Source organism: Tinamus guttatus, unplaced genomic scaffold (genome assembly GCF_059628265.1).
Source record: "Tinamus guttatus ecotype Peru unplaced genomic scaffold, ASM5962826v1 Tinamus_guttatus_pri_ptg000011l, whole genome shotgun sequence".
NCBI lineage: Eukaryota > Metazoa > Chordata > Aves > Tinamiformes > Tinamidae > Tinamus > Tinamus guttatus.
The window spans coordinates 273,122-298,560 of NW_028288545.1; the positions used below are offsets into that span (position 1 = coordinate 273,122).

Sequence of the window (25,439 nt, forward strand, 5' to 3'; positions counted from 1 at the left end):
CTAGGAAGAGGTTTTCCTTGGCAGCTAGAAGGAAGTATGTATCAATCTAGGGGAGACGCTTTCCTGGTCTGGGGAACAAAGCCTTCTGTAGTATGTATTGGAATTATTGTATCTATTTATTTTATTTGCTGTACATATTCTTCAAACTTCCTGTCTTTCCATAATGGAAGCACTACCCTGAACACTGCTCTTACAGACTTGCTTCACGGACTGCCGAGTTCTTGGTGTTCTGCTCTGGCAGTGAGTCAGTTTTACTTTTTTTTTTTAATTTTCTGCAAGATAGGCAAGAACTAGAAGCAGGTGCTAATAGAAAACTCAGTCCAAGATTATTTATACTGAAACCATAAAACTCTTCTTTCCATGCCTGCTATAACATATCTCTGAGCAAGTACGTGGTTAGTGACGCACTTGCTTTTTTGACGGTTCTTGTCCTCCTTCCTCTTTCCCATTATTCACTGTGTTTTACATATTTCTGAATGTAGCCAGTGTGTGTGTGGCCACTCAGTGTTGTGCAGCACCCTGCTTCAGTGGGCTTTATATCCAAAGTTTCCAAACCTGCTTGTTCATAGTGAGGGTCTTCAGTCCGTTTCTGGGCTCCTCAGCATGCATGTTCTCCTTTACAGTAGCATGGAGAACACACAGCAGATCTGCTTCAGTTAATAGAAGCAGAGTTTGCATATCACCTTGAAATCAAACTACTTACATTTTAGTACCTAAGCATGAATTTTGGAGCATAGCTTTAAGTGTTCTGTGTAGGTATTTTGGGGGGGCATGACAGGCATCTCTAAAAATCTTTTTAAAGTACTATACAAACTTATATGTACTATACGTATACTTAATCCAGACGATTATCATAATAATTGTCTTTTTTCCAACAAAATAATAGTCCTCATTGACTCCTTTCAGGATGAGGCATTCATTGTCTCAGTACTCAGGGTCAATAGCAAAATCTCCTGCACCCTAAGCTGTGTTAGCCTTTCCTACATGGATTCTTGTGCCAAAGGAATTTTCTCACCCTGCTCACCAGCAAAGTGGGGATCCTCCTTGAGAATCATTCCAGGTAAGAAGTACTTCTTGTAAACAGTTTGCTGCAAGCAATAGAACAAAACACAGCCCTGTGCTAGCCACAACCATGGCACCTTTTAACAAGCTTCTTTTTCGATGCTATAAGATGCTATACATGACCTAAAGATACGTTAAGCCTTTCCACCGTGCTGCAAGTATCTGAACCACTGAGTTTCGGTTCTCACTTCTCACCCCTGTAAGTCAAACCCGGCAGCCTGCAGTAGCACCTATTAATTCATAGACTGGATCCCAGGGGCATATGTGCCAGAAGGGGTGTTTGGTCAGTGTTGCCACAGCGATGGCACACATAGGCAACAGCCAAGACGAGGAGAACCTGTTCAGCACGTTTGGAGAGGCTCATATACCTTTGCTACCATTCTAGAGGAATGTAGGATGTTAAAAAGAGGATGCTGAATGTGTTGGATTTGCTGTGCAAAATTTGTATTTGTTACAGACATAAAGGATACAGACTCTCCTTTATAGATACAAAGGTTTCTGCAATACAGAGCTGAACTGCTGCAGCTTATTGCAGTGTTTTGCATTTAATGAGTATGTTATGTAAAATTATTTATAGTGAAATGCAGCTAAATAAAGTACGTTTTAAAGCAAAACAAAAAATCCTGAGAACATATGATGTGATTACCAGCAGGAAAAACGTCAGGTAGCTGTTTATTGCAGAAAACACAACATTACTGAACTAATTTAAAATCCAGATGATTTTCCTAAGGAAAAAAAAATCGGCAGTATGCTGTATGGGGGCGGGTGGATTTTTTTGTTTCTTGAGGATGGTGGAGATCTGTGCACAAGCATCAGTAAAGGGCAGCTTTCTGTGCCGTTCCCTGCCAGTTGCTGACAAAGGCAGCCCTAATGAATCACTCTGAATTGTGATCATGTGCTACCAGCCCACAGCGAGCTGCCAAAGAGGAAGTGCAGCTTGTTTTCTTTCATTTTCTTGATTCCTATGCTGTAGGAAGATGAAAGGAGCAGGAGGAGGAGGCAACAGCGGCAGCCAAACTTAATAAATAATTCTGACGACTCCTCATATCAAATGGAGGCCCCCGAGTGGGACCCACTGAAAAATGACACCCTTCCGCCGACCCTGACGCCAGCTGTCCCTCCGTATGTGAAGCTGGGCCTGACCATTGTATATACTGTTTTTTATTCACTCCTTTTTGTGTTCATCTACGTCCAGCTCTGGCTGGTCCTTCACTACAGGCACAAGAGGTTCAGTTACCAAACTGTCTTTCTGTTTCTGTGCTTGTTTTGGGCCTCCCTTAGGACTGTGCTCTTTTCATTTTACTTCAAAGACTTTGTCACAGCAAATTCTCTCAGCCCCTTCATCTTCTGGCTTCTCTATTGCTTCCCAGTCTGCCTCCAGTTTTTCACCCTGACCCTGATGAATCTTTACTTCACACAGGTAAGCAAAAGACATTCTGTTGATTAAATCTAACATAATGGTAAAGCTTTTTTTTTTTTTTTAAAGGTTCATGAGATATAAGATATGATTTCTTAATGTATTTGGGTAGGGCAAGAAGCATGTTTCAGGTATTGGGTTGGGAATTTAACTTTCGATTAAACGCAACCGATCAGTGTGAGAGTGAAACCCAAAGCCTGACATGGTTGCTTCAGGAACGGCAAAAAGATATATCTGCTGTACATTAAAATGGTGTCATTTAATTTAAAGATTGGGGAAAAAAAATACAGCAGAGCTGGAAGGTTAAACCAACCTTAACCATTCTGTAATTCTGTAATTCTCTATAGTTGCTATTGTCATTGTTAGACCCCATAGCTTTCTGGCTTAGCAAACCGGATCCCTGTGTGCAGTCAGAACTGAAATTTCTGATTTTGCTGACAGCCCTCAGAGTTTGTGTAGCTTTGCTAATGTGTTTCTGAGCAAGGAGCTTTCTGTTCTGTGTATTAATAGTCAAACTGTTGATAGAGACCCACTGCAGCCTCACATTCCTGTTACGATCTGTATTACAAATAGCTCCAAGGACTGTTTGTGTCCAGGCCCCTGTAAGTGCTAGGTGCTACACAGAGATACTCCTGCATCACGGGCACTGTGATATGATGGTGAATTAGCTGTATAGAGGGGGAAGGGTATAGTATCTGTGCTTTAGAAAGAAGCCTAGAGAGGGTATCTGTGCTGCAGGCACCTGAGAAGCCACAAGAACTAGAGCGCGGAGCGCACCACGTTCCTGCAGGTAGACCTGCTGGGAGCACTTGGAGTGGGTTTGGCTGCCTCGGCACCGGGGTGCAGGTGGGATGGCAGCCTGGAGGCAGAGACAGGCTGCCCAGCTTGCCTGAGATCTCCCAGGAAGCTTCCAGGAGGGCAGAGGCTTCATTTGGTATCACCTGAACCCCACTGCAGGGCTGTGAGCAAGAAGCCAGGGCCGCCCGCATGTGACCGATGGCACAGGCTGCTTTCCCAGCACAAGTGCATGGCCACGAGAGCGGCAGCGAGTCCCGCAGCACCCGCGGGAGTGCTCGGGGCAGTCTGGCCTTTGCTAGGGACCCGCGCGGGACAGGGGCTAGTGCATCTGCAGTGGTTATGGCTGCCATGGGCCTGGCTGGAGAGCTCAGGCTGCTCCTGAGAGCTGCCAGCCCAGAGCTGCAAAAGTGGAGGTAAAAGCATGAAGGCTGCAGGAGGACTGTAGGAGCATATTAAATACTTAGAACCACATAGATGTGTTTACATGTTTATTTGCTTTTCTAGATTCAGTATCTGAAACACCTACTAACTCACGGCTCCATCCCCCCAGACTTGAGATATATCAGAGGGTTACGGGAGCCTTTCAACTATGCACTGCTCAAATCCAGCTCAGGCATGTACGGGCCTCTGCTTTATCCCACGGCTGTTGTGAGAGACCTTTGATGATGGTACAGTTCCCAAGGGGCAAATGCCCATCATCATGCAGAGTCCATCGCCACCACAGCAGCTAAATCATAGCCCTGGGCCAGATTCTTCCCTCAGACACGCATGTAGAGCTCCCATTGAAGGCTTGAGTCTGAAGTATTTTGGCTTTCAGGCAAGAGAAGCTGAGAATGAAGCGAGCACGGAGAATGCACTGCAGTCTGCACTCTGTGCCAGCACTCAGGGGCTTAGTGTTGTAGTAACTAACTCCTTTTGCCTGGGGAAAAGTCCAAGAAGAAAGCATACAGAATGCACTTGTGTGTCCTTTTAACTTATTTTTGGCATTGCTGTCTGATACCATTAAGGAAGTACGAGTCAGTGGTTGCAAACATGAAAAATGCTAAGGCTACCGGTTCTGCCTTTAACACAGTTTCTGCTTTGTCACTGTGAGCCCTCACAATCTTCCTCTGAGCCCTTCTATAAAAGAGTGTAATGGTTAGCTGGCTTACATAGCTCTTCTGAGGCTTTTGAAACATAATTTAAAGGGACTTTAAGACTTTGTGATATGTCTCAGAATCTTGAAAGATTGTGAGCCACTGTAGACAAGCGTATTATTAATATAGCTGTTTGCTTTGGAGTTGGTTGCTCCCATGAAATTTCATCTCAAATATCTCCCCAGCCAAAGAAAAGCTTTAAGAAATGCAGGCACAGCCATTTTAAGCATATAATATAAGACATGGAATCAATGCACACACTTTTAATTTACTGTTATTAATTCTTTACTTCTAACCATTAAAAGGTGGTTTGGCTTGAAATTCAGCATCTTCTTGAGACTGTATGTTTAATGTGCATCTAGCTCTCCATGGCAGACAAGCAAGAACTAGTGTGAAAGGGGTGGGGAGAGAGAATTTTGTTTTCAGTAATGGCTTGTAACTTCACACACCTGCTTAGAAGGAACTTTTATCCCTTTTTTTTTTCACCGGAAAGGAAAGGGACTACGCCTGTGTCTCGTTACATGGAAACCATGCTAATTAACTGGTGCTAAGGTAGAGGACAAGAAATTACTTGGTATAGCACATAGACAGGGGCTAGAGGAGACATCATGAGTCTGGAACTTGGGAATATTTGTTACCCGTTCTACCGCATGTACATTTCTACATGGGGGACTGCTGCTAAGAACACTTGTAGACATAGATATGAGAGGAAAAATTAGCTCTGAAAAATTGCAGGTCTTCCTAGCCAAAGAAAAAAACTTACTTGACAAGTGCCTGAGGGCATTTTTTAGAATAATAAGCAGCTTTGAAACCAACAGGAAGTTAGCCACAACTGTTGCCTTTAGAAAGGTATCCCTAAGCAATGAGGTCAGGAATTTGGACTGTGCTTTTGTGTAGCAGGACAAATAAGGCAGTGGTGACAACACGGCAGGGGTTATTCCCAGATTTGCTCATCGCCTTCACCAGCAAAAAGAGAAGGAACTCAAATGCACTGAGGCAGGACCAGCAGACAGGAGAGAATTTACCGTCTAAATAGTTGCAACTCAGAACAATTCCTTAGGGGCCTACATAGCAGAATATATATATATTATAGCAGAACATTAAGAGTGCTAAAGGTAAGGTATATGTAATGTTACATCCTCTCAGAAATCATGTACTGCAGAAAAAGACGTCATCTCTAGTAAAACAACTGAGGAGAATTTATTAATTCTTTGTCTGCATTTATTCTCTTGTCTTATAAAGGTAGACCTACCTCTCAGGATAAGCCTCTGTTTGTTTACTTAGAAATCATTAAAGGAAGTCTTAAATGAAAGTGACATCAAGAGGCACTTTTTATAAAACAACAGCCCAACAGCAATACCAAGCCAGAAAAAATCCCTGGTCAACCAGTTAGTGAACAGAAGTGTGCATTTCCCCCCAGAGAGGCTGAAAAGTCCATAGATCTGCTTAGCTACCACAGTTCTGTAGTTGTTGTTTCTGGTTTTGGCTGTTTGATGAAGACTGTAAACTGGCAAAGAACATTTTCCACTTTACCCAAATCCGGACAGCGAGGATCCCAGCACTCAAGCGCTCTTTTGTTTGTGTCCTGCCTGGCCAAACCTTCCATTCTGCCCTGCCAATGGCAAGGGGAGTCTGGGATGAGTCCTCAGGCTTTACTGTCACTTAAGCTTAAAAAGGATCTGGGAAAGAAAATAAAAGAAAGTAAAAACTTGTCTTTTATGAGGGTGGGGTGAGAGGCAGCAGGGAAGGGCTTGCTCCAATTTGTTCTGCTCCTTTCAGACTTAATGTTTCCCTGGGGAACAGGATGCAAGTGAAGGAAGAGGAAGGCTGGGATGGAGAGTTGCAGGCTCAAAAAAAAAGGTTAAGGCCAAAGCCTATGAGTGTTAGGGGCTGTTGGAAATCCCAGGCACCTTCTGTGGCCAGGCACAGGAAGTTACTTGGTGGGCTGGGGGGTTAACCATTGCCTTTTCCCACACCCAGGTAAGGTGTCCTTAGCTGAAGACCTGGGAGGCTCTGTAGGTGGAGAAGGGCTGGTAGGTGCATTTAGCTCTCCTTCCTCTTCCCCAGTCACCTTTCCTTTCTCTAGCATCTAGATTGGGAAGTTTACTCTGCCTCCCAGGCAGGGCTGATAAAAATCAGGGACTTTCAAATGAAGAGAAATTGTGCCGGGTGAGACAGTTGGGAGAGGAGCTGGCCATGCTAGGAGTGCTTTGAAGGGTGGGGGAAAACCATTGCAGCTCTTTCAGAGAGGTTATGTATCTCAGTGGAATTCTAATTGAGGTACATGTTATCTCTGTGAAGAAAATTAAGAGAACTTATCCTCTAATTACTCTGGATAGAATTTTAAATGTAATACTATCGGAGATAGAACAGAAAGGGCTTCTTATTTTTGTATTTTTGACAAAAATAACAGACATTCTTTACACAGCTTTATATTAATTTAAGGCATGCCCTAGGCTGCATGCACAGAGGATGACACCAGGAGTCAAAATACAGATGGTTAAACATCAGCAAGTGTGTTGGGTCCATAGGAGACCAAGTTAGACCTTCACACAGAGATGCTGTCTGCCAGCATCTGGCAGAAGGAATAAGGTGATTTCAGTTGGCAGATGGTTTGATGGGAAAGCTACACATGCAATTTATTGTGACTACAAGACCCATGATGGTCCCTCTCCTACCCCTGTCAGTTTTAACAAGGTTATACGAGGCTGCATATGGTAGTGAATCATGTTGTCCATGTAAGCAGGCCTTGCAAACCATGTTGCAAGTTTAGAGAGTAGGGAGAAGGCTGGGCATATTTTGGGGAATCTGATCCAAAAGTAGAAATATTTAACATGAAAGAATGAACATGGTGGACGGAAAGGGGCACGTGGGCCTCAAACTGAACACACATAGCAGAGAAAAGGTATTCAAGCTGATGGGGTGGGTCTGGGCCTGCATGAGACAGATTTTCAAGGTGCAAAAAGAAATCTGCATGGAAGAATGTGAGAGAGGGAGAGGGGGGAAGGGGTGAAAAGACCTGAGAGGGAAAAGCACATTCTGATCTCTGCAGTTTTCTGAAGTGAGAACTGGAAAATAAAGCTAAACTTCATTCCTGTGTAGGAGCCATCTGGAGATGTATGCAAGCACTCAGCGCATACCTGAGGCTTTCTGGTGAGCTGTGGTTCCTGTGAAAGTGAATTGGTTCAGCTAGACCTAGGAGTACACTGGAGGTCTATGCCAGCAGTCACATCAAGTCAGCTAAATCAGAGCATGGATTTAAATTTGCCTGAGGGAGATTTTTATTTTTGTTTTGCTCTGGATGTATCTGACTTGGCTTTGACCCTTAATGCTGCTACTTACAGTGCGCTCACCAGGACAGGCTCCTGATGTACTTGCACAGCCGTACAGGAGCCCCCTTGACTTCCAGCTGCACTGCCCGCGGGCCCTCCTGCCACCCCACTGCTCATCTGCTGGGGCTCCAGCACTGCAGGGTTAGCTTGCAACTGGCTGCATCAATTCCTGCAAGAGAGGAATTTTCCTTGGCTCAAGGGCTGCTTGGAGCCCTTTTGTACTGCTGCAGTTCTGGGTGCCAGACATCTACCTCAGGGGAGTGGAGGAGAGAGTGTGAGAATCTCATTTGAGGTTGAGGTTTCCAGTTCTTTAGCAAAAATGAATCAAAACAGTGTACTTCTATTTTAAAGAACAAGCAAAAGAGGAATGTTTTTAAGAAGAAAAAGTAGTCTTCTGCATGTTAGAAAATTAGCAAGGAATTTCACTAGCTGGTTTTTTGTTTTGTTTTGCTTTTTCTCTTGTTGCTATTCATCTTGGGGCTCTCTGAAATATCTTTTTAAAAAAATCTGCCTTCTGCTGGCTCTTTAGTCTATTCTTAGGAGTAGCCTGGTTTGCTCTGGTTTGCTGGAGGACTTGCTTAGATGACTCAGATACTGACTGGAAGCTTTCTCAACACTCCTGTGGGGAGGGACCATTGAGCAACCAGTCTTTTCTGGCAGGGTGCTTTCAGTTAAAGGACTCCTAAAAGCAAAAAGCTGCACCCGTATACATAAGGTGAACAGAGATCAGCTTCTGACATCCTTAGTCCCATGGAACAGCCTCTTTTTGGGGACAACCACAGTGCTTCCAGCAAGGGTGCTCACAGGATAAGGCACCCAATACAGAATCGCAGAAACACAGCTGTTTTGGCAGTCTCACCCTGGGAGATGTCGTCCTGCACGTTACCTGCAACAGGAACGTGTCATGTCTGGTTTAGCTGGGCCCGCCATGGAGCTTTGCTGAGCCGGGCAGACTTGTGCTGCGTCTTGGGACAGGAGTGCACCATAACATTTCAGGGTGAGAGGGTCTTGCTCGGGGACCACAGGAGATGGTCCTGGATGGTTCTGGAACCTGTGAATCTCCTAGGTTCTCCGAACTCAGTCTAATGCGTGGCCCACTGCAAATTGCTTGTTGCGGGTGGTGGCTTTGTGCACTAGCTTGAACACTCTTGGTCGGTACTGCTCATGAAAGTTGTCAAAATTAACGGTACAATATGTGTGAGTAGGTGCTACTCAGAACAGGTGAGGGTTGTGGAATAGCCCTAGAGACAAGTTTTACCTGTTCAGTTTAAATTAGGTCAGGAATCTGCTTACTCCCCAGTTGTCCACAATGTCCTGCAGAATAAACAGGGCAGGCAAAATGCGCTATAAAAAAAGAGTACGGGTTGGAAACGAATCTCTCCTCTGAAAACTGCCAGCCCCCAACTGAGCCACAGAAACATGAAATATTCACAAACTTGTTATATCTTTCCTTCGAATAGCACGTAAATAACATAAGACTTGCTCCTGAATGCTTGTGAGAATTCATGGTCTAGATATTCAGATAACGAATCATAAATATCTTCTATAAGGGATAGTGCCGGAGGTGTTTAACTATTTGAAAACAGTATCCATGGTTGCAGAATATTTTTAGGGATTTTCTTCAATTTCTCAATTTTATTCTCAGCTATTATTTTTGCAGGGCTGCTAAAACGCTCTATTCTCTCTACTGTTTCACCTAGTGCTAAGCAGATTGATGTGCCACAGAAATAATTTCCATGTAAAGGGAGCTATTTATGGTGAATAGGAGTTAAGTGACAAGTTGTTCCAGGAACACTGGAACAAGTGAGGCCTGATTTCTCCAGATCTGTGTCTCATGCTTGACTTTGAGCTGTGATTGAAGCTTTTTTTCCGTTACTAGGGTATTTCTTATGGTACTTTCCTATGCAGAGTTTCTCATTTAGGGTAATGTTTAGGAACATTATGCAGTATTCTGCCTAGACAAGGCATATTAGAGATGCATTTACAGGGTCCCTCACTTCTATCAAGTCACTGTTTTTTAAGAGGGTGATAGAAAGATCATGTCCTTGACACTTCAGTAATTCTGTCTTCCCTTCTCTGACCAGACAGTCAGAGACCAGACACTTAGTGGCGGACTGCTAGAGAGTTTCACAACAGATGCATGGCTACATATGCATCTTGATCATGTAAGCCCTGTTTCCTTGGGAAGGTATGGTAATCCTAGAAAATATTATGCAAGATACACTAAAGTGCATGCAAAACCAAATGAATGGGTAAAGCAAGATAAGTTGAGAAGAAAATGATTCGGAAATAACCCACACAAGCTAGGTGGCTTTTTTTCCCTGTTATACAAGTAATTGGTGTGTTTCAGTGCAGACTGCTGAATTTAAATAAATGACCTTTATAAATACAGTTTACTTGAAGTTGTGTTAGCTTACGAAAAAGCAATGATGCTTCCCTTGAAGCTTATGTTTTTAAATACCTGAGGCTAATATTATGTAGCTACTGGGTAGCAGAAGCATCAGTATTTTTTTCTTTTCTGCTACAGAAAGACAAGTATTGTGCCTGAGCTGTCTCACTGTAAAAATATGTACTGTTCTCTTAGTGAATGTAAGTCAGTGGAAGGCAAACATACCTGAGAGTAAAACAAGGAGTTTGGTTCTCACCAACATCCTTCTGATAATATGACACGTTTCAACATACATAACCAATTTCAGGCCAGCAAGCTATAGGCAGGGTACTGAGGGCTCTTTATGTGAATAGAGCATCTGAGCCAATATGCTAGTATGAGCTGATTGCATGAGACACATACACTGCCAGGCAATGTAATGGCATAATTATTTACCTTTTGGATTGTACTGCCATTGGTCTTCTTGCGAACATTGATATAAAGGACCTTATTCCCAAGTCAAAATAAGCAAAAAATAATGATGCAGACGATTTGTATACAGATATATCTTAATAAACTCCTGAGTGGTTTTAATAGTTTGTTTATTGGTTGCCTGCCATGGATAAGCCACAAATGCATTTTTTTTGTGTGTGTAATGAAACCTTTCATTACACTTCATGTGATGTGAGAGGCAGGATTCCTGTAGATCACTGTGTCTTTCTTTACTTGTGTGTATCCTGTGTCTGATGCAATATTTTTCTGTTTGCAGGTGATTTTCAAGGCTAAGTCAAAATATTCCCCAGAGCTACTCAAATACAGGTAAGAACTGCGGCAAAGAAAAGTAGCCATGCATTTGGAGAACACTGAATCTTTGATAATATGCAGTGGTCACAACCACTCGTATTTATATATAAAAGTTTTATAATGATGAATGATGGCTCTGACACCAGCCTCTCTCCTGAGACATTTAGAAGTCCATGTAATTTTCCAACACAAACACTATTTTTAGACATTCAGATATTTCAAAGGCAAGTATTTCCGTTGCAGGCAGGAAACACTGACCTTGGCAGTCTGTTTACAGGTTCTAAAAGAAACTCTGTATGTTGAGGTATTCAAATCCACCGCTTTGGTAAAGGTAGCAGGGTGATGTATGCACTGTAACAGAAATAAGTGAGACTGGATATTCAGAATTAATTCAGAATTGAGGACAGAGATAGTAACAGAGAAACTGAAAATCATTGAGAAGGTGAAAGAAAACTTGTAAAGGGAGGTAGTGAGAATAGACTCATCTGAGTGATGTGTCTGGGAGCTCACAGATAACTTCTCCTAACTCCAGAGTTTTGAGGCATTTATCAGCTTTGTAAGTGATTTGTTTGAGATCTTGTTTGAGCTGGAGGAGTTGTCAGGATCTACTTAGAAACTCCCCAAAAGGTGGCAGAAGTTCAGGAAGCTGAAGAAGAGTTCAATAAATTAATGTTTATTGTTGCAATGCCGGGAAGCCTCAGTCAAGGGCAAAGTTGTTTAGCTAGGATAAGAGAGAGAGGCTGTCTCTTCTCTAAAGAATTTACAATCAAAAGTCAGGATAGGAAAGCAGGGTAGTTTGCAACTGTAATCTGACCTGTCACTGGCTTCTGTTCAGCAGAATATGGCACTGTATCAACAGGTCAAATATTAAGATTGTTCTTGCCCTGGAAAGCTTGTTATCAGGTTGGGTTTTGGTACAGCTGGAGAGGCAGAGGAGTGGAGCAAATGTTTCAGAAGCCATGTTTGGTGGAATATACAGTGAGAGCAGTGGGAGGTGGCCTGTGTTGGTGTTGGTGACCAAGAAGGGTATGGGCCAGGCAGGGGTTGCTGGCTGAGGGATGAGGGTCTCCTTGCTGGAGAGAAGCTGATACAGCCGGTGAATGGGTGCAAAGAGAAAGGCTACATCTGTTTGGTGGACCCAGGAATGCTTCCAAGTGAGTGGGTCTGTGTGCATAGGTTGGCCACATCCCCAAGCAGCAAGTGACAAGAGACAAATGCTCCCTGGTCAGCGCCATGGTGCACAAATTGGCATCCCCTCTGGTTTCTGTGGAAGGGAAACCCAGGAGTGTGGGCTGGCCAACCACTCGGACACACAGCAGGCAGGTCCCCAGCCAGCCCCAACGTGAGCATGGTGAGGCAGAAACTTTGAACCTCATCTGTTGCTGATGTATGTGGCAAGGCTTTGTTCTTAAAAATTTGCTCAAAAGTGCCTTTCTTTAAGGAAAGGGGCTTGTGACTTTTAGTCCATGGGTATGCAATGAGGGCATCAGCACCATGCACATAGCTCTTGGAGCATTTCCATTCCTAAATGCTTCCATATTGTGACCTGAGTTGCTCTTGTACAGACTACCCACCCAATAGCTTCATGTCTACCCTGCCTCTTGTCTACTGCATTTCTAACAGAGCACTCTCGGGTCTGGCTTAGCCTTCTTCCTTTTGTGCAGCTCTGTGGTGAAGGACCTGCTAGCACTTTTTTTGGATGTCTACAGCTCTTGGCATGAATGTGGTTAGCCATATAAAGCTGACCTGATTTTCTTTCTGGTACAAGGTAACTGAAAGAGTTAAGGCCAGGCCTGAGCCAGTCCCCTTCCTATTTAAGCAGCCCTGCTGTACATATCTGTGGGCTTGGGGATTTCTTAACATCACTCGGTCTGGGTGAGGTTTATTGTATTGTGTGCTCAAGCCTGGTTACACACAAGCCTCAGACTCTGCATGGTTTCTGAGGAAACCACAGACAAAATGAGGTAGTTTCACACGGATTTTCCCCTTAAGCCTGCCAAAACTCACTGCATTCGGCTGAAGTTTGATTTTAGGTTCAAAGAAAAATTTAGAGGGTGAATCCAGCCTAGCACAGCAAGAGCAGGACACCCCAGCACCTGCTTACCCCAGAGTTCCTTCTTGTTACACAGCGCTCCTCTTTCAGGGAATGGCCCCAAGAGGAGGATTATGCACAATAGTCACTAGCGTAATGTGGGAACATCTCCCTGCCTGTTTCCTAAAAAAAAAAAAAAAAAAAAAGATGTTTATCCACCCTTTGTAGGTGCCCTGGTAGCTGAGATTTAGTGACATGTTTTCCCTTTCAGTGAGGCAGTAATGCATTCTGCAGCTGCACAGACCCTAAACCGGCCTGGAGAGGCGTAGCCTTCATCTCCATGATGCCTATTCAGAGGCTTCAGCAACAATGTGTCTGTTGTGAGAGCAGGCAGCCGCTTCCCCGGCCATCAGGTTAATAAGGGCGATGGAAGATCATTATGTGGATAACTGCACAACAGGCTGGCCACAGCCGCTCACCCTGGCACGTGTGGGGCGTGCGGGCATGACGGCGCCATGCTGCTCCTCTCTGCTAGGCCCAGGCAAGGAGGAGCGTGGCCAAGCGGCCTCGAAGTTTCGCTGCTTGCAGGCCAACAGCGAGGACAAGCAGGAGGGCCCCGATGAAGCTGAGCAGCAAGATGGCGTGTTCCTTTCGCAAGCAGACGAGCTGTGAGAGAGCCCACCTTTCCTCCTCAGCCCGCTGCCCACAAGAATATTTTACCTGCATTGCAGCCAGGGAGCAGAGATGAGTCCATTACATGGGTTTTGGGAGAGGAGGGGAAGACACATGACTGTCGCTTTCAGTTCTCCCAGTTAAACATCTCAACAGTCCCAAAGATGCAGCACCTCCTTTCCTGTCCTCAAAAAACCCCAACTGTTCAGTTTTGTAGCTGGGTGGATACCATCCCTAAAGGATAGGAGCACATGGAAATAAAAGATTACTACTGGATAAAAGGAAAATGATTAGATTTCAATTCCTCAGAAATAATCTAGGCATTCCTATCAGCCAAATTCAAAATTCTCAGCAGACATAAAGGGCTGTTCTGCGACTGAACTCACGGACTTTATCTGAAATTGCCTTGGTCAGCAGGGATAATGAAATAAGCAACATTAGAAATGGAAACCCACTTTTTTTTTTCTTTTATGAAAAGCTCTGCAGCTGTGTGTAGGAGTAAAGAGAAATTAATAGCAGCCTTCCTTCTGTATATGTCATACTTGTATTGCAAGTGTCAGAGCTGGAGAGATGAATAAAAGAGATGGGCGAAAACAGCCCAGCTTCTAGGCTCCTCTGCTTCACAGTTCTGTTCAGCTCTGCTCCTGTGGCCATGCAAATGAACACTTTGCCTGGCATGGATAGCAAATGCTAACTCAGAATCAATGTGCATATTTAAAATTCTTGATTTTCTTTTCAAAAAGTTGCTCATGATCAAGATATTTCGGGAAAAGGGACAGAGAAAGGAGCAGGGGAGCTGGTACCTGGAAGGTTTTTCCTCCCAGGTCTAATAGACCCTTTGTTAGTTTAATATGCAATCTGACTGCAGACATAGGCAGTCAATGATGCTGTTCATGGGACTAATTGTGTACTAAAACCAAGATCAAAAGCAGTGTTTTCCAAGCAGCTCAAATTCGTTTTCCAAGCAGGGTTTCTTATGCAAGTGAGTAGTTGCACAAGAACAGGAATGTGCTGTATGACGTGAATGCTCTCAGAAAAGCACATGCATTTTTAAAGTCATATTTAAGAACTGTGCTGTTGCAGTTCTGCTAAGATGCTTTCATGTTTTGTTGCTTGCCATTAGATTCTTACGGTGTATTGTAGAACTTTAAAAGCGTGTTTAAAATGGGTGATATTCAGCACTCCAGCAAGCTGGAGTGCTTTAATTTAGGCTTTGGGCAACGGGTTTCTCTGGGAGCTCTCACAGCCCCAAGATGTGGCCTTTTTGTCACGGAGTGCAGCACCAACCTCATGACCAACACTTGCTGAAAAATGTTGCTAAAACTCTGTTTTCTCCTCACCTCCTCTCAGGTTGCCCCTCTACCTGGCTTCCCTTTTCATAAGTCTCCTCTTCCTCTTGGTGAATTTAACATGTGCTGTATTGGTGAGAACAGAGAATTCAGAGAGAAAAGTCATTGTCTCTGTCCGGGTGGCAATTAATGACACGTTGTTTGTGCTGTGCGCAGTCTCACTCTCCATCTGCCTGTATAAGATTTCCAAGATGTCTTTAGCCAACATTTACTTGGAGTCCAAGGTAAGGTCCATTTTCAGTTCTTTTACAGTACCTTCTCAGAGGGCAGTGCAAGCCTGCGGTTCTTTATGTTCCCCTGAGAGCTTAAGCTTCACAGTTACTACCTACTTGTCCATCCTGCTCACAGAGAAACTAAATGGTAGTTGGAGCAAGGGTACTTTTGGCTAACACCAGAGACCTCAAAATAAAGTGTTCTGAGACAAAGAATTTGCAGAATGTAATAGCTGGAGTTTCTTACAGCTCTTTTCCAGGTGAATACTGCTTTCTCCAGATCCCCATCCAAAGACCACTTAATTTCAGGACCACTACATAAAGGTTGTCTACACTTTAGGATCCCTCGCCTTGTCAAATTATCGACTGATTATTTTAAGTATTTAAGACACTGTGATAAAGATAAGCCAGAAAGGAAAATATGAAATTCCCTCTAAGAATTTGTCCTATAGATAGTGAGAGGGCATTTTAAAAGATGTAAGCATTATAAATTCAGTCCAGTGAGTAAAAGGGGGGAAAAATCTATTTTATTACAAAATGTTTTGTAAATAAATATTGTTAGGTTGACATGTTTGGACACATTCCGTGCTCAAACAGCTGGATTTACTGGTGGCATCACAAAAGTTGTGGTAAATGGTTAAGTGCTAACATGACTAACCTACATCTATTACTATAACCAATACCTATTACCATAGCAAACCTTTCAAAAAATTGCTCTTCAGCTAGCATTTAGAAAATCCTGCAATGAAACTCTTTTCTCCATTTGCTTAATCAGATGAAAGGAATATTTTTCCTATTTAATCAAATCTGGCCATACTGCACAACTGAAAGTTCATGGCTGAGCCCTGATTTAAAAACGCAGCTTTGTTTGTTTTGTTTCTTTCAAATCTGCCATTTGCTGACCAAAGGGCATGAGCAATGGATTATTTCTACCAGTAAGAAAAGATTCTCTACTGCTGCAAATCTCAGAAGCGTAAATCTCTGTAACAAAGCAGTGTTAACCTAAGGGAGGCTTTGGTAGATTACTCTGTTCCGTTTCCTCTCCTGCTGGAAACATGATCCTCTCTATTTCAAGCTATTTCACACACACACACACAAAAAAAAAAAGGCAAACAAACTCTGACATTGCTGCAGAAATGAAAAGGCAGAACATTCACTTGATGTAAATTTGAATGTGGGAATGAGCATTAATGAGAGCTTTACTTCTTTCTGCTGACCTGAAATTTGAGTTCCTCTGGGGACTTCCAGTAGGATTGGACTGCACATATTTATGGACACAGAACGCTGGAGCCAGCAGTGGGAAAACATCCTGGTTTAATCTGCTACTGTTGTGCTGAAACACTGGGTAAAAAGACAAATCCTATCCCTGCCAGGGATGTGACAGAAGGAGAGTTGGAGAGAATAGGCACTCTGGGATGTTCGTAGGCAGGGGCTGGTGTGAAGGTGAAAACTAAACTGCCTCCTGCAGATACCTGTGGTCGGGCCCAGGGGACAGATCTGCTCCTGCACCAAGGCTGAGGCAGCCGTCCCTTTGGTGCTGCCTTGGGCTGGATCCGGGCTGGATGTGCTGCCAGCCAGGGCTCCCCTCTTCTGTGGTGGCCTGTGACTGAGAAACTCTTCCTCTGCCTTCACTTTGCCTTGGCGTTTTCCCTTCACCAAGCCAGTGAAAATAGGACGTGTTTCTTCTTCTTCTTTGTACTTGGCATAAAGGCTGTTGGACCTGCAGCATATTTAAGCGTTCAAGTCCCTGCACCACAAGCTCCTTCCGAGAACAGCCCTATGAGGAAGCACACCCGCATACAGGGGAACACCAGAGCCTTTCTGCTCTGCAGCTCTGCTGTCCCCAGTGTGTCAGTGCTGCTCCGTGGATACAGTTTGTGCCAGTCAGCAGCTTCTCTGCGCTCCCGCCCAGGGTTTCCTTGGCTGCCTCGCTGGCTGCCTAATGCACAGGGAGAACAGAGAAGTGCCCAGCAAACGTTTCCTCTTTGTGGCCTTGCCACGGCTCCCACCGCCGCATACTCTATTTCTGGTGTCAGTTCGCATGTGAGAGCAGGCGCTGGGCTCGCTACAGGCACCACCACAGGTTATAGCCCCTGGAATAGGGCAGTGCCAGCAAGGTTTTAAGCAAAGAGATTGATTGCACTGTGAATTTTGTAGGAAAGAAGGCAAACTAGATTTCTGCTGGATTTTTGTCCAGTCCCTGAACTCCTCTTTCGTGACATTAGGGAACAGGCAGGACAGCAGAGCCACAGGACAGCAGCCACAAGCAGGGATGAGCAGTGGAGTGGGGTTAGTTGCTCTCCTGAAGGCCAGGGCTGCGGACACGGTGGTTTGGTGACTCGTTCTGCCTCTAGGCACCCCGCTACATGTGCAGTTTCCTGCCGTGGCTCTTCACACCTCTGCTGCCTGCAACCCGGAGCAGAGTGTCTGCATGCAGGGAGTCGGGTGCAGACCCTTGTGCCTCCTGCTCTGCTATAAAGGCTCCTGTGAGGAGAGCAGTCCTGGGCCTCTTAGTTCCTCTTTCATATGTAGAAGAGGAGCCCATCTGCATGGTGTGTGTCCCTGCTGGAAGAGGGAAAGGAGAGGGCTAGTGAAGCAAAGAAACTCAGGGCATTCTGTTCCTCTAAATGGGCGCAGAGCACTAACCTGTCTTTCCTGCTCTGGCTGTGCAAGGCACTACTGCAGGTCTCCAGCACTGCTCCAGGATAACTGCACAGAATTTCCTTTGAGCTGCTCCTTCCAAAGGCATTCCCACTGCTGTGCAGCTATAAAGAGGAGCAAGGCTGCATTGTGCTGGCGAGCGAGCGCCTGGTGCAGGATGCTCTGCGGCCAATGCGGAGCTGGAGGCTGAATTCTGCTGCTCCCCCTGACACCGTGTATAATCTTCATGTACTTCCAACGCTCTGAATACAGCATTCCTCCAACATTAGCAGGAACGAGACACAGCCCTTTGGTGGGGGGCTGGAAAATGCTATTGTGATCAAATACAATAAAAGGAAAGAAAAAAAAAGTCAATCACATTTGTCATGGAGAAACAACCCCCAAGGTCCATGCAAAACAATGTTCTCATCAACTTCCCGTATGAATAATAACCTGTGTTTAAATCTCTCCTAGGGTTCATCCGTCTGTCAGGTGACAAGTATAGGAGTGACTGTTATACTACTTTATACCTCACGAGCCTGTTACAACTTGTTCATCTTATCATTTTCTCAAACCAAGAAAGTCAATTCATTTGATTATGATTGGTACAATGTATCTGATCAGGCAAGTATGGAAATAAGTGCTGATGAGAAAAACTTGTTCTGTATATGGTGGCTAATTCCCCACATGCTATGACAAGAGACACGTACATAATCAAATCCTATTATTTTTTCTTACTGAATGCACTACAATGGCTTTGTTTCAGAAATACAAATTTCTGGGAACAGCAGCATGGGGCAGGGAAATAGTGCTAAAACTATTTAGGTAGTTAAAAAAATAAGACTTTTAGTTAATATATTTTATTTACCATGATTATAATGTTCAAAAAATGAAATCCTTTTGTTTAGAAGAGAGTGTTGTGTCTGTTAGAAAGAATGTACTGTATTTGAAGAGGAAGAAAAAGCTGTACTTGATTCCACTAAAATTTTAAATTCTGCAGCTGTTGTAAATCCATTGCCATCCAATGCAGTGGCGTTATTTATCTTAATGCTCTCAGTCATACAAGCTCCGACTATTTTTTTTGTCATCTCTTAATTGCAAATGAGAATTCAGATGATTGAAAACTAACAATGATAAAAGTGCCTGAGCAGGTGACTGTTTGTTGACCTTCATGAAGTTTGAGCATCTAACTCATTTCTTACATTGAAACATGCAGATTTAGACTTTTATTAATAATAAAAAAATCACCTTACAAGGTGAGAGGATAATGTTCAGGTCTTAGTAGTTTTCCAAATCTTGTGAATTTTGTTTGACCTCAAAGCCCCAGACACCTGGTGTTTGCCCACACAAAGGCAGAGCACAGGCCGTGTTTCCAGCCATCCAAGGGCCTCATCTTGCTGGGGTGGCTGAGCAAAGCTGGGGCTATTACAGTTTGTTGCTGAGCACTAGGAACGATTGCAAATAAGTAGGTAAGCGGTAGGGCAAGATTGCCTCGGGGACCTCATTAAGAGCTGCTTGAGGAGAGTATGTCACGGGATGGCGAATCTCCCTGCTTCAGCGTGGCCAAGGAGCACAGCCAGGCTATGCCGCTCCATGGAATTAGAAGGGCTGATTTGAGGCACTGAGCTGCAATTCCTCTCCTGCATCTACCTCCTGTTATGCAGGCCTAGAGTGATGCAGTGGCTGCAGCTCCCTCAGGGACTGGCAGTGCAGGTCCATCCTGTGCTGTCTGCTGCAAACCTGGAATACAGGTCCTGGGACTTTATGGCCAGAGTATTTGGTGCAGCTTCCCACATGGAGGCCACAATTGTAGGGAACTTTTTGAAGTGCTTTAGGACCTAGGACTTTAGAACTGCTGCTTTTTGAACATCCAGTCTGACATGTGACACTAGGGCTGCATAGATTTCGGAGCAAACAATTGCAGTCATATGAAAAGTACCTAGAACTGAAGGATTTCATGTTGGTAGTCGCTTTTGTAGTTCAAAAGTTGTAGTACATGTTGGTAATACAGCCCCATTTTTGTACTGTGGTACTTCCTCAGGTCACCTGTTAGAAACGTGACCCTGCTTTCCCCAGTACAAAACACACGAAAGGACAGGATTTGCCCTCTGCGGCTACAGCAAACGATAGAGAGGAAGGCAGCTGGGAGGTCAGATGTAACACTAGAATAGCAGCACGGTTGTTCAATTTGACAATTAGCACCAACTTTAAGGGGGTGCAACCCTTGAAATTTGAAAGCCAAATTTCCAGCAATGCCCTGGGAGGCTCAGGCACTGCTTGTTTCTTCAGATATTATTCCCATCTGGAAAGGGACCAGAAGTCTAGTTTCTCATTACCTTGGTTTTATTGCTTTCTTCTCAGCCATAAAACCTGACAAGAAACCACTGAACTTAGATTTTGTCAAAGGAGATTTAGGAGGAGAAAGAGGGAGAAGGGACATTGGAAAGAAAGGAAGGCCGTATACCCAGCACAGAGAATATTGATTCTTTTTAGTAGGCTTTTAATCTTTAGCCAGGTTAGTCCAGCTTTACAAGAGGGAATCTGTCAAGCATTTCAGCTGCTTAAGTGTAGGTCTTTATAATAAGACACGTTGCCTCCTGCACTTTTTAAACAAGCTGCCATTTTCATTTGTAAACGGTGTTCACTTTGACATTTCAACAGGCAGATCTGAAATGTCAGCTGGGAGACGCAGGTTACATTGTGTTTGGAGTGATCCTTTTCATCTGGGAGCTCTTGCCAACTTCCTTGGTTGTGTATTTCTTCCGTGTCCGAAACCCTACAAAAGATCTAGTGAGTGGAACTTGTTACGTATTTGGTAGCGTATGGTCCAGGCAGGGCTGGGGAGGGCGCCTTCCAAGGGAGCTTTTACTTTACATTCTAACTTCTGTTTTTCAACGTCTCTTTGGCAGGATAAAAACAACCCAAACCTCCCACTTCTTCGTACTAAGTTCTCATGGGAGAAACTCATCATATTTACCCAGAAGACAACTAGTTTACCTTAAGGCAACTAGTTTACCTTAAAAGTCAGGAAAGGGTTTAAACTCAGGATCATCTTTCTTTTGGTTTAATATGGTCCTTACTTGAGTCCGTGGAGAGGAAAAAAAAAAAAAAGAGATACTTCTTTTAGGAGTACCTCTTAAGGTGAACATAGTAGATCAGTCCTTGGTGATTTTTTTTTCTACATAGAAAACAATATTTTTGCTGGAAAACATGATTACAAGAAGAAGAAAAAAGGACATTAAAAAGAGAGAAGCAAAAAACCCCACACAGATTCTGTAGCAAGGCAAAGCCTAATTTCAATGGAAACCCCTCTTGTGGGGTTTCCTCCTGACACAAGAGGGAGACCAAGGGCCGGAGGACTGCAGTCTGATGTGCTTAATAAACTGTTACAGCTCTTAAGTACCCAATGGTGCAGTTGTAGAAAACATTTGTCTAAAAAGCATGAGATTAGAATTAAAACAAACCCTCTTTTAGTCAAAACAAACAAACAAAAAAATGCTCTGATTTAGTAAAACTCCAGAGCGTTCTTTATTTGTAAAAAGGAAACAGCTCCAATAAATAGTTATGCACCTGTTAGGCATTTGATTCAAGTCTTCAGAAATGAGAAGTGTGAGTAGAGGCAGCGTTTGGTGCTGTTTAGAGGTAAAGCTCTTCAAAGAAGGCTACGGTCTGGGACCTGCTCTCAGCGTGCTTGGGTGCTGTCGTCACAGGGTGGCTGCGGTGCTTGGTCCTTTCCTTGCCAGGCCTTCCCACAGATAAATACGGGAAATGATGAGGAGACAGGTGGACGTGTTTTTAGTTCATCTGTATCAAAGTTATTTATATATATATAAAATAAGAGGTCTGCTGCTGAAGGCCAAGAAGATTTTATGCAAACTGACTTGGTGCAGCAAACACTGTTCCCTGGGGGTACAAGCAGGGGCAAAGGCTCAGCTGGGTCCTAGCACAGAGTCTCTGCACTGCTTCAAGAGTCAAAACCACCCTTTCAAGCCTGTATGTTTTCAGCTCTTAGAGAAATAGAAAGTAAAAATGCTTTGTAAATTAAGAAGTTACACATGCACTCCTTTCTCTGTTTAGTGAAGAGGTGTCTTTTTGGAATTTGACCCTTGAAGCACTGTGTAGACATTGAAAATGCTGAGTGATGTCCTGGCAGCCTTTCAGCCCTAGCCTCTTAACTGGGTGCTGAGGTTCTGCATGATTAGTCCGCAAGATGAGGAAGGTAATGCGCCAGCAGGAAGGGCTCCAAACGTGGGAGGTAAAACCAGTCTTTTTACATGCTTTACATCCTGCTTCCCTGCTGCTTACTTCAAGGCAAGTGGCTAGAAGCACCACATGTCCAGGGCAGACAAGAACTCAGCAGACAGACTAGAACCATAAGGGAGAGTGGTTTTGGAAGTGGTCATACGCTTTAGCTGTAAGGAAGGGTCAAGCTTACTGTTCAGGTCAGTAGGGTAACACTGTACTGATGGAGAAGTAGAATGCAAAGAGACTGGGTTTGTATACAGAAAGTTTCAGATCATCTGTTTTCCGTCAGAAGCCAGGAGTTAAGTCTGCAGTGATTCTTTTAGACGTAGCCACCAAGCAGTTTATCTGTTGCAATTACTGACTGACATTTCCATTCCCTCAGGCCAATGCAGGAATGGTCCCAAGCCATGGCTTCAGTCCCAGATCTTATTTCTTTGACAACCCTCGCAGATACGACAGTGATGACGATCTAGCCTGGAGTATTGCACCACAAGGGGCACAGGGCAGGTGAGATGCAAGAACGAACAGCTTGCTTCCCATAACAGGAATTGCTAGGGGAGGGAGATGTCAAACTACAAATTGTTCTGCTCAAATTCTCATATAAATTAGCAGGGACAGGAGAGCTGAAGTGAAAAGGCAGCAGTGTGTGACTAAGGATCCAAGGGTCATTCAGAGAAATCAAAGACAACCATGAAAACAGTTTTGCAATTTAAGAATTGCAACACTATGCTTCTCTCTAAACAAAAAGTGAGGTCAGAAATTCAAGTGGCAGGTTTGGCCTTCTCTTTCTTCCCAGAGTAGCCCGAGTGCCATTTACTAGTGTATATGTGAACAAGGTGGCCCAAAAAAAACATCTCACCAGCTTTGGGGAAAGAAAGCCTAAGCATACAAGCAGCAGTTTGCAACAGGGGCAATGAGAAGCTGCTCAGACTTTGTTGCATGGCTCAGGGTTTACCTGCAGTGAAAGGGACATTCGCTTTCCCAGTTGCCAAAAGCTTAGGAGGGTTTTCATAAGTGCGGCATTCCTAGGCAACACAACTTGGGAATGGCATGGAAAAACCTGCTCCCCCTGCAGAACAGTAGAAAGGATTTGCCCACACTTCCGGCTGGAAGCTTTCACAGCAAGAAAGATAGCTGTAACTCAGAGAATGGAAGGCGCTGCAAGAACACCAGCCTAGTCTGAAAGAGGACTCCACCATTTGTAATTCAGCTGCTCTCCTCTATCTACCACATGCTCATAGGTTGGTGTAATCAGTCGTGTTAAAATGCAGACTTGCTCACTCGCCAAAGCTAGCGTATGCAGATCCAGTTCCAGTTGCAGATCACACATGTATCTAAGATGATGCAATCATTCACTCCGAGTTCAAACCATGATTCAGTGAAGGTAGCTCTTGACTACTTGCAGTTCCCAACCCATCTCCATCTTAGTTTTCCAATGAGTGCCTAGCGCTATGGAGGATGTGAGAGGTGGTGCCCTCCAGGCTCGGGTCGGCCTACAGTTAAGGCCAACCTTCCCCACAGATGCAGAGAGGAACCATCCCTGGCTAGGATAGCAGCTCTCAGGGACAACCAGAGGTGCCCCAGGAGCCGCCTCACAGGGCCTGGGGGAGAAGAGGTGCTTCGCTGATGTTGCTGACGGCGCAGAGGAGGTTTAGGCCTCTCGCTGATGCTCTGTTGTAGCAACAGAACTTCTTGCAGATCAGAAGCATTGGGGTCCAGTGCTGGGACTAAACCTTCTGGTTTAGTGAAGCAAAAAGCAGGAATCTAATGAACTGGAGGAACCAGGAATGAGCTAGAAATGTTTCAGCTGAAGTAACCATCAGATCATAAATATAAGCAACAGCCAAGAGATGGTGGGGTGGGGGGCAGGGGGAAGAGAAGAGGGTGTTTCTGCACAGTGTGAGAACTGCAACTATGGAATTTGTTTGTCCCCACTCACCAGCCAAGTTTTGCCAGAAAAAAACATGCATGTCTAGAACCAAACTGACATTCACCAATTCTTCCATTTCTTTTCAAGTTTCTCTCCAGACTACTATGACTGGGGGCATCAGAACAACAGCTTCATGGCTTATATAGGATCCCTTCAGCAAGATCCAACTCTGGACACAGACCGGCCTAGCCCTATATAACTTCAATCAACTACAGCATTCTAGGACATTCCAACATTAAAACAATTATTCTGAAAAACAAAGCTTAGCATTTTTTCTTCACTCTTTGTTTTTTAGAAGAGTGTTCCTATGCACAAGTAAATGAACTCGTCTTTGCCACAAGCGTTTTGTAGTTCAAGAAGTATAAGCTAATGATTTAAACTTTGAAGACCATTCTACTTAATACCCTGTTCTAAGCCATGGTATTTTTGGGCTTTGAATAGAGTTGTTAGAGGGTATAATTTAATCATTTTATGCTCATTTTAAAAGAGCAAAATTCATGGAGCTAAATAGCATAATTATTTTCTAAGGATTTTTATTTTTTACACTGTGTATACATGACTGTATAAAAGTAAACTGTAAACAACAATGAAAGGATTGCTCAAATGCATGACAGTTGGATTCTTACATGCACTTAGAAGCCTGTAAGGGAAAAATACCAGCTCTATTAAATATTGTCTTTTTAAGTTCCTGCTGCATTCTTGGAGCACAGTTTGCTGTTTAGGGCTGCAGAGCTTTCTTTCTGATGCAAGATGCTCAGAGGCTAACCACCATCCATGCACGACAGAAGATCTGCAGACAGCACTGCATTCCTCTATGAAAATAAGGTCAGAAAATTGTGTCTTCTCAGCAGCTGTAGGGACCATCTCAGAAGGGAGAAGACGCTCAACTCGAGCATTTTGAAATATAATTGTACAAGTCTTCAGCCTGTTTTGAAAGATTAAAGTTCTATGATCACGTCTGTCAAGCAATTACTGGATACATTATTAGATATTTTATTTCAGAATTACTCAAATACTTGCATACTTATGTAAATATCTGATCAGAGAGGGGGATATATATATTAAATAAAACTAGGAGAATCTTGTCTATATCTGTATATAAAAAAAGGAATACAGAAGAGTTTAAGCAGAAAAGCCTCAACTGAGAGGTTAAAATGAGCATAACTGATAGGTCAGGAAAGCCTTGCTTCAGTTTTACACACTTCAGGATAATTTGATTTAAATGCTATTCTAACACACAAAAAAACTAACACACATTAAGCATTAAAAAAAAAAATCCTAATCTAAGGCAAGCAAGAACCCTAAGCATGATTTAGGTTTTTTGTTGTGCCTTATACTCATTAATACATTCTGTGAAGAGAACAAACCTGCACAGCAAGAACATTCCTTTTCCTTCCTTATTTTCCCCAAATGCTCTTTGAAGAAAAGAGCCAATTAACCTA

General features: G+C 43.8%; 1 protein-coding gene across 1 annotated transcript; it reads left to right on the top strand.

Annotated features, from left to right (window-relative positions):
* Window positions 1–1,877: 1,877 nt before the first annotated feature.
* On the top strand, window positions 1,878–24,258 carry GPR137B (G protein-coupled receptor 137B). The gene is made up of 7 exons (XM_088522841.1): window positions 1,878–2,482; window positions 10,883–10,932; window positions 14,972–15,194; window positions 18,297–18,450; window positions 20,488–20,612; window positions 22,450–22,574; window positions 24,085–24,258. The coding sequence occupies exons 1-7, from the start codon at window positions 2,114–2,116 to the stop codon at window positions 24,194–24,196; spliced, it is 1,158 nt and encodes a 385-aa protein (XP_088378967.1). The 5' UTR covers window positions 1,878–2,113; the 3' UTR covers window positions 24,197–24,258.
* Window positions 24,259–25,439: the final 1,181 nt, after the last annotated feature.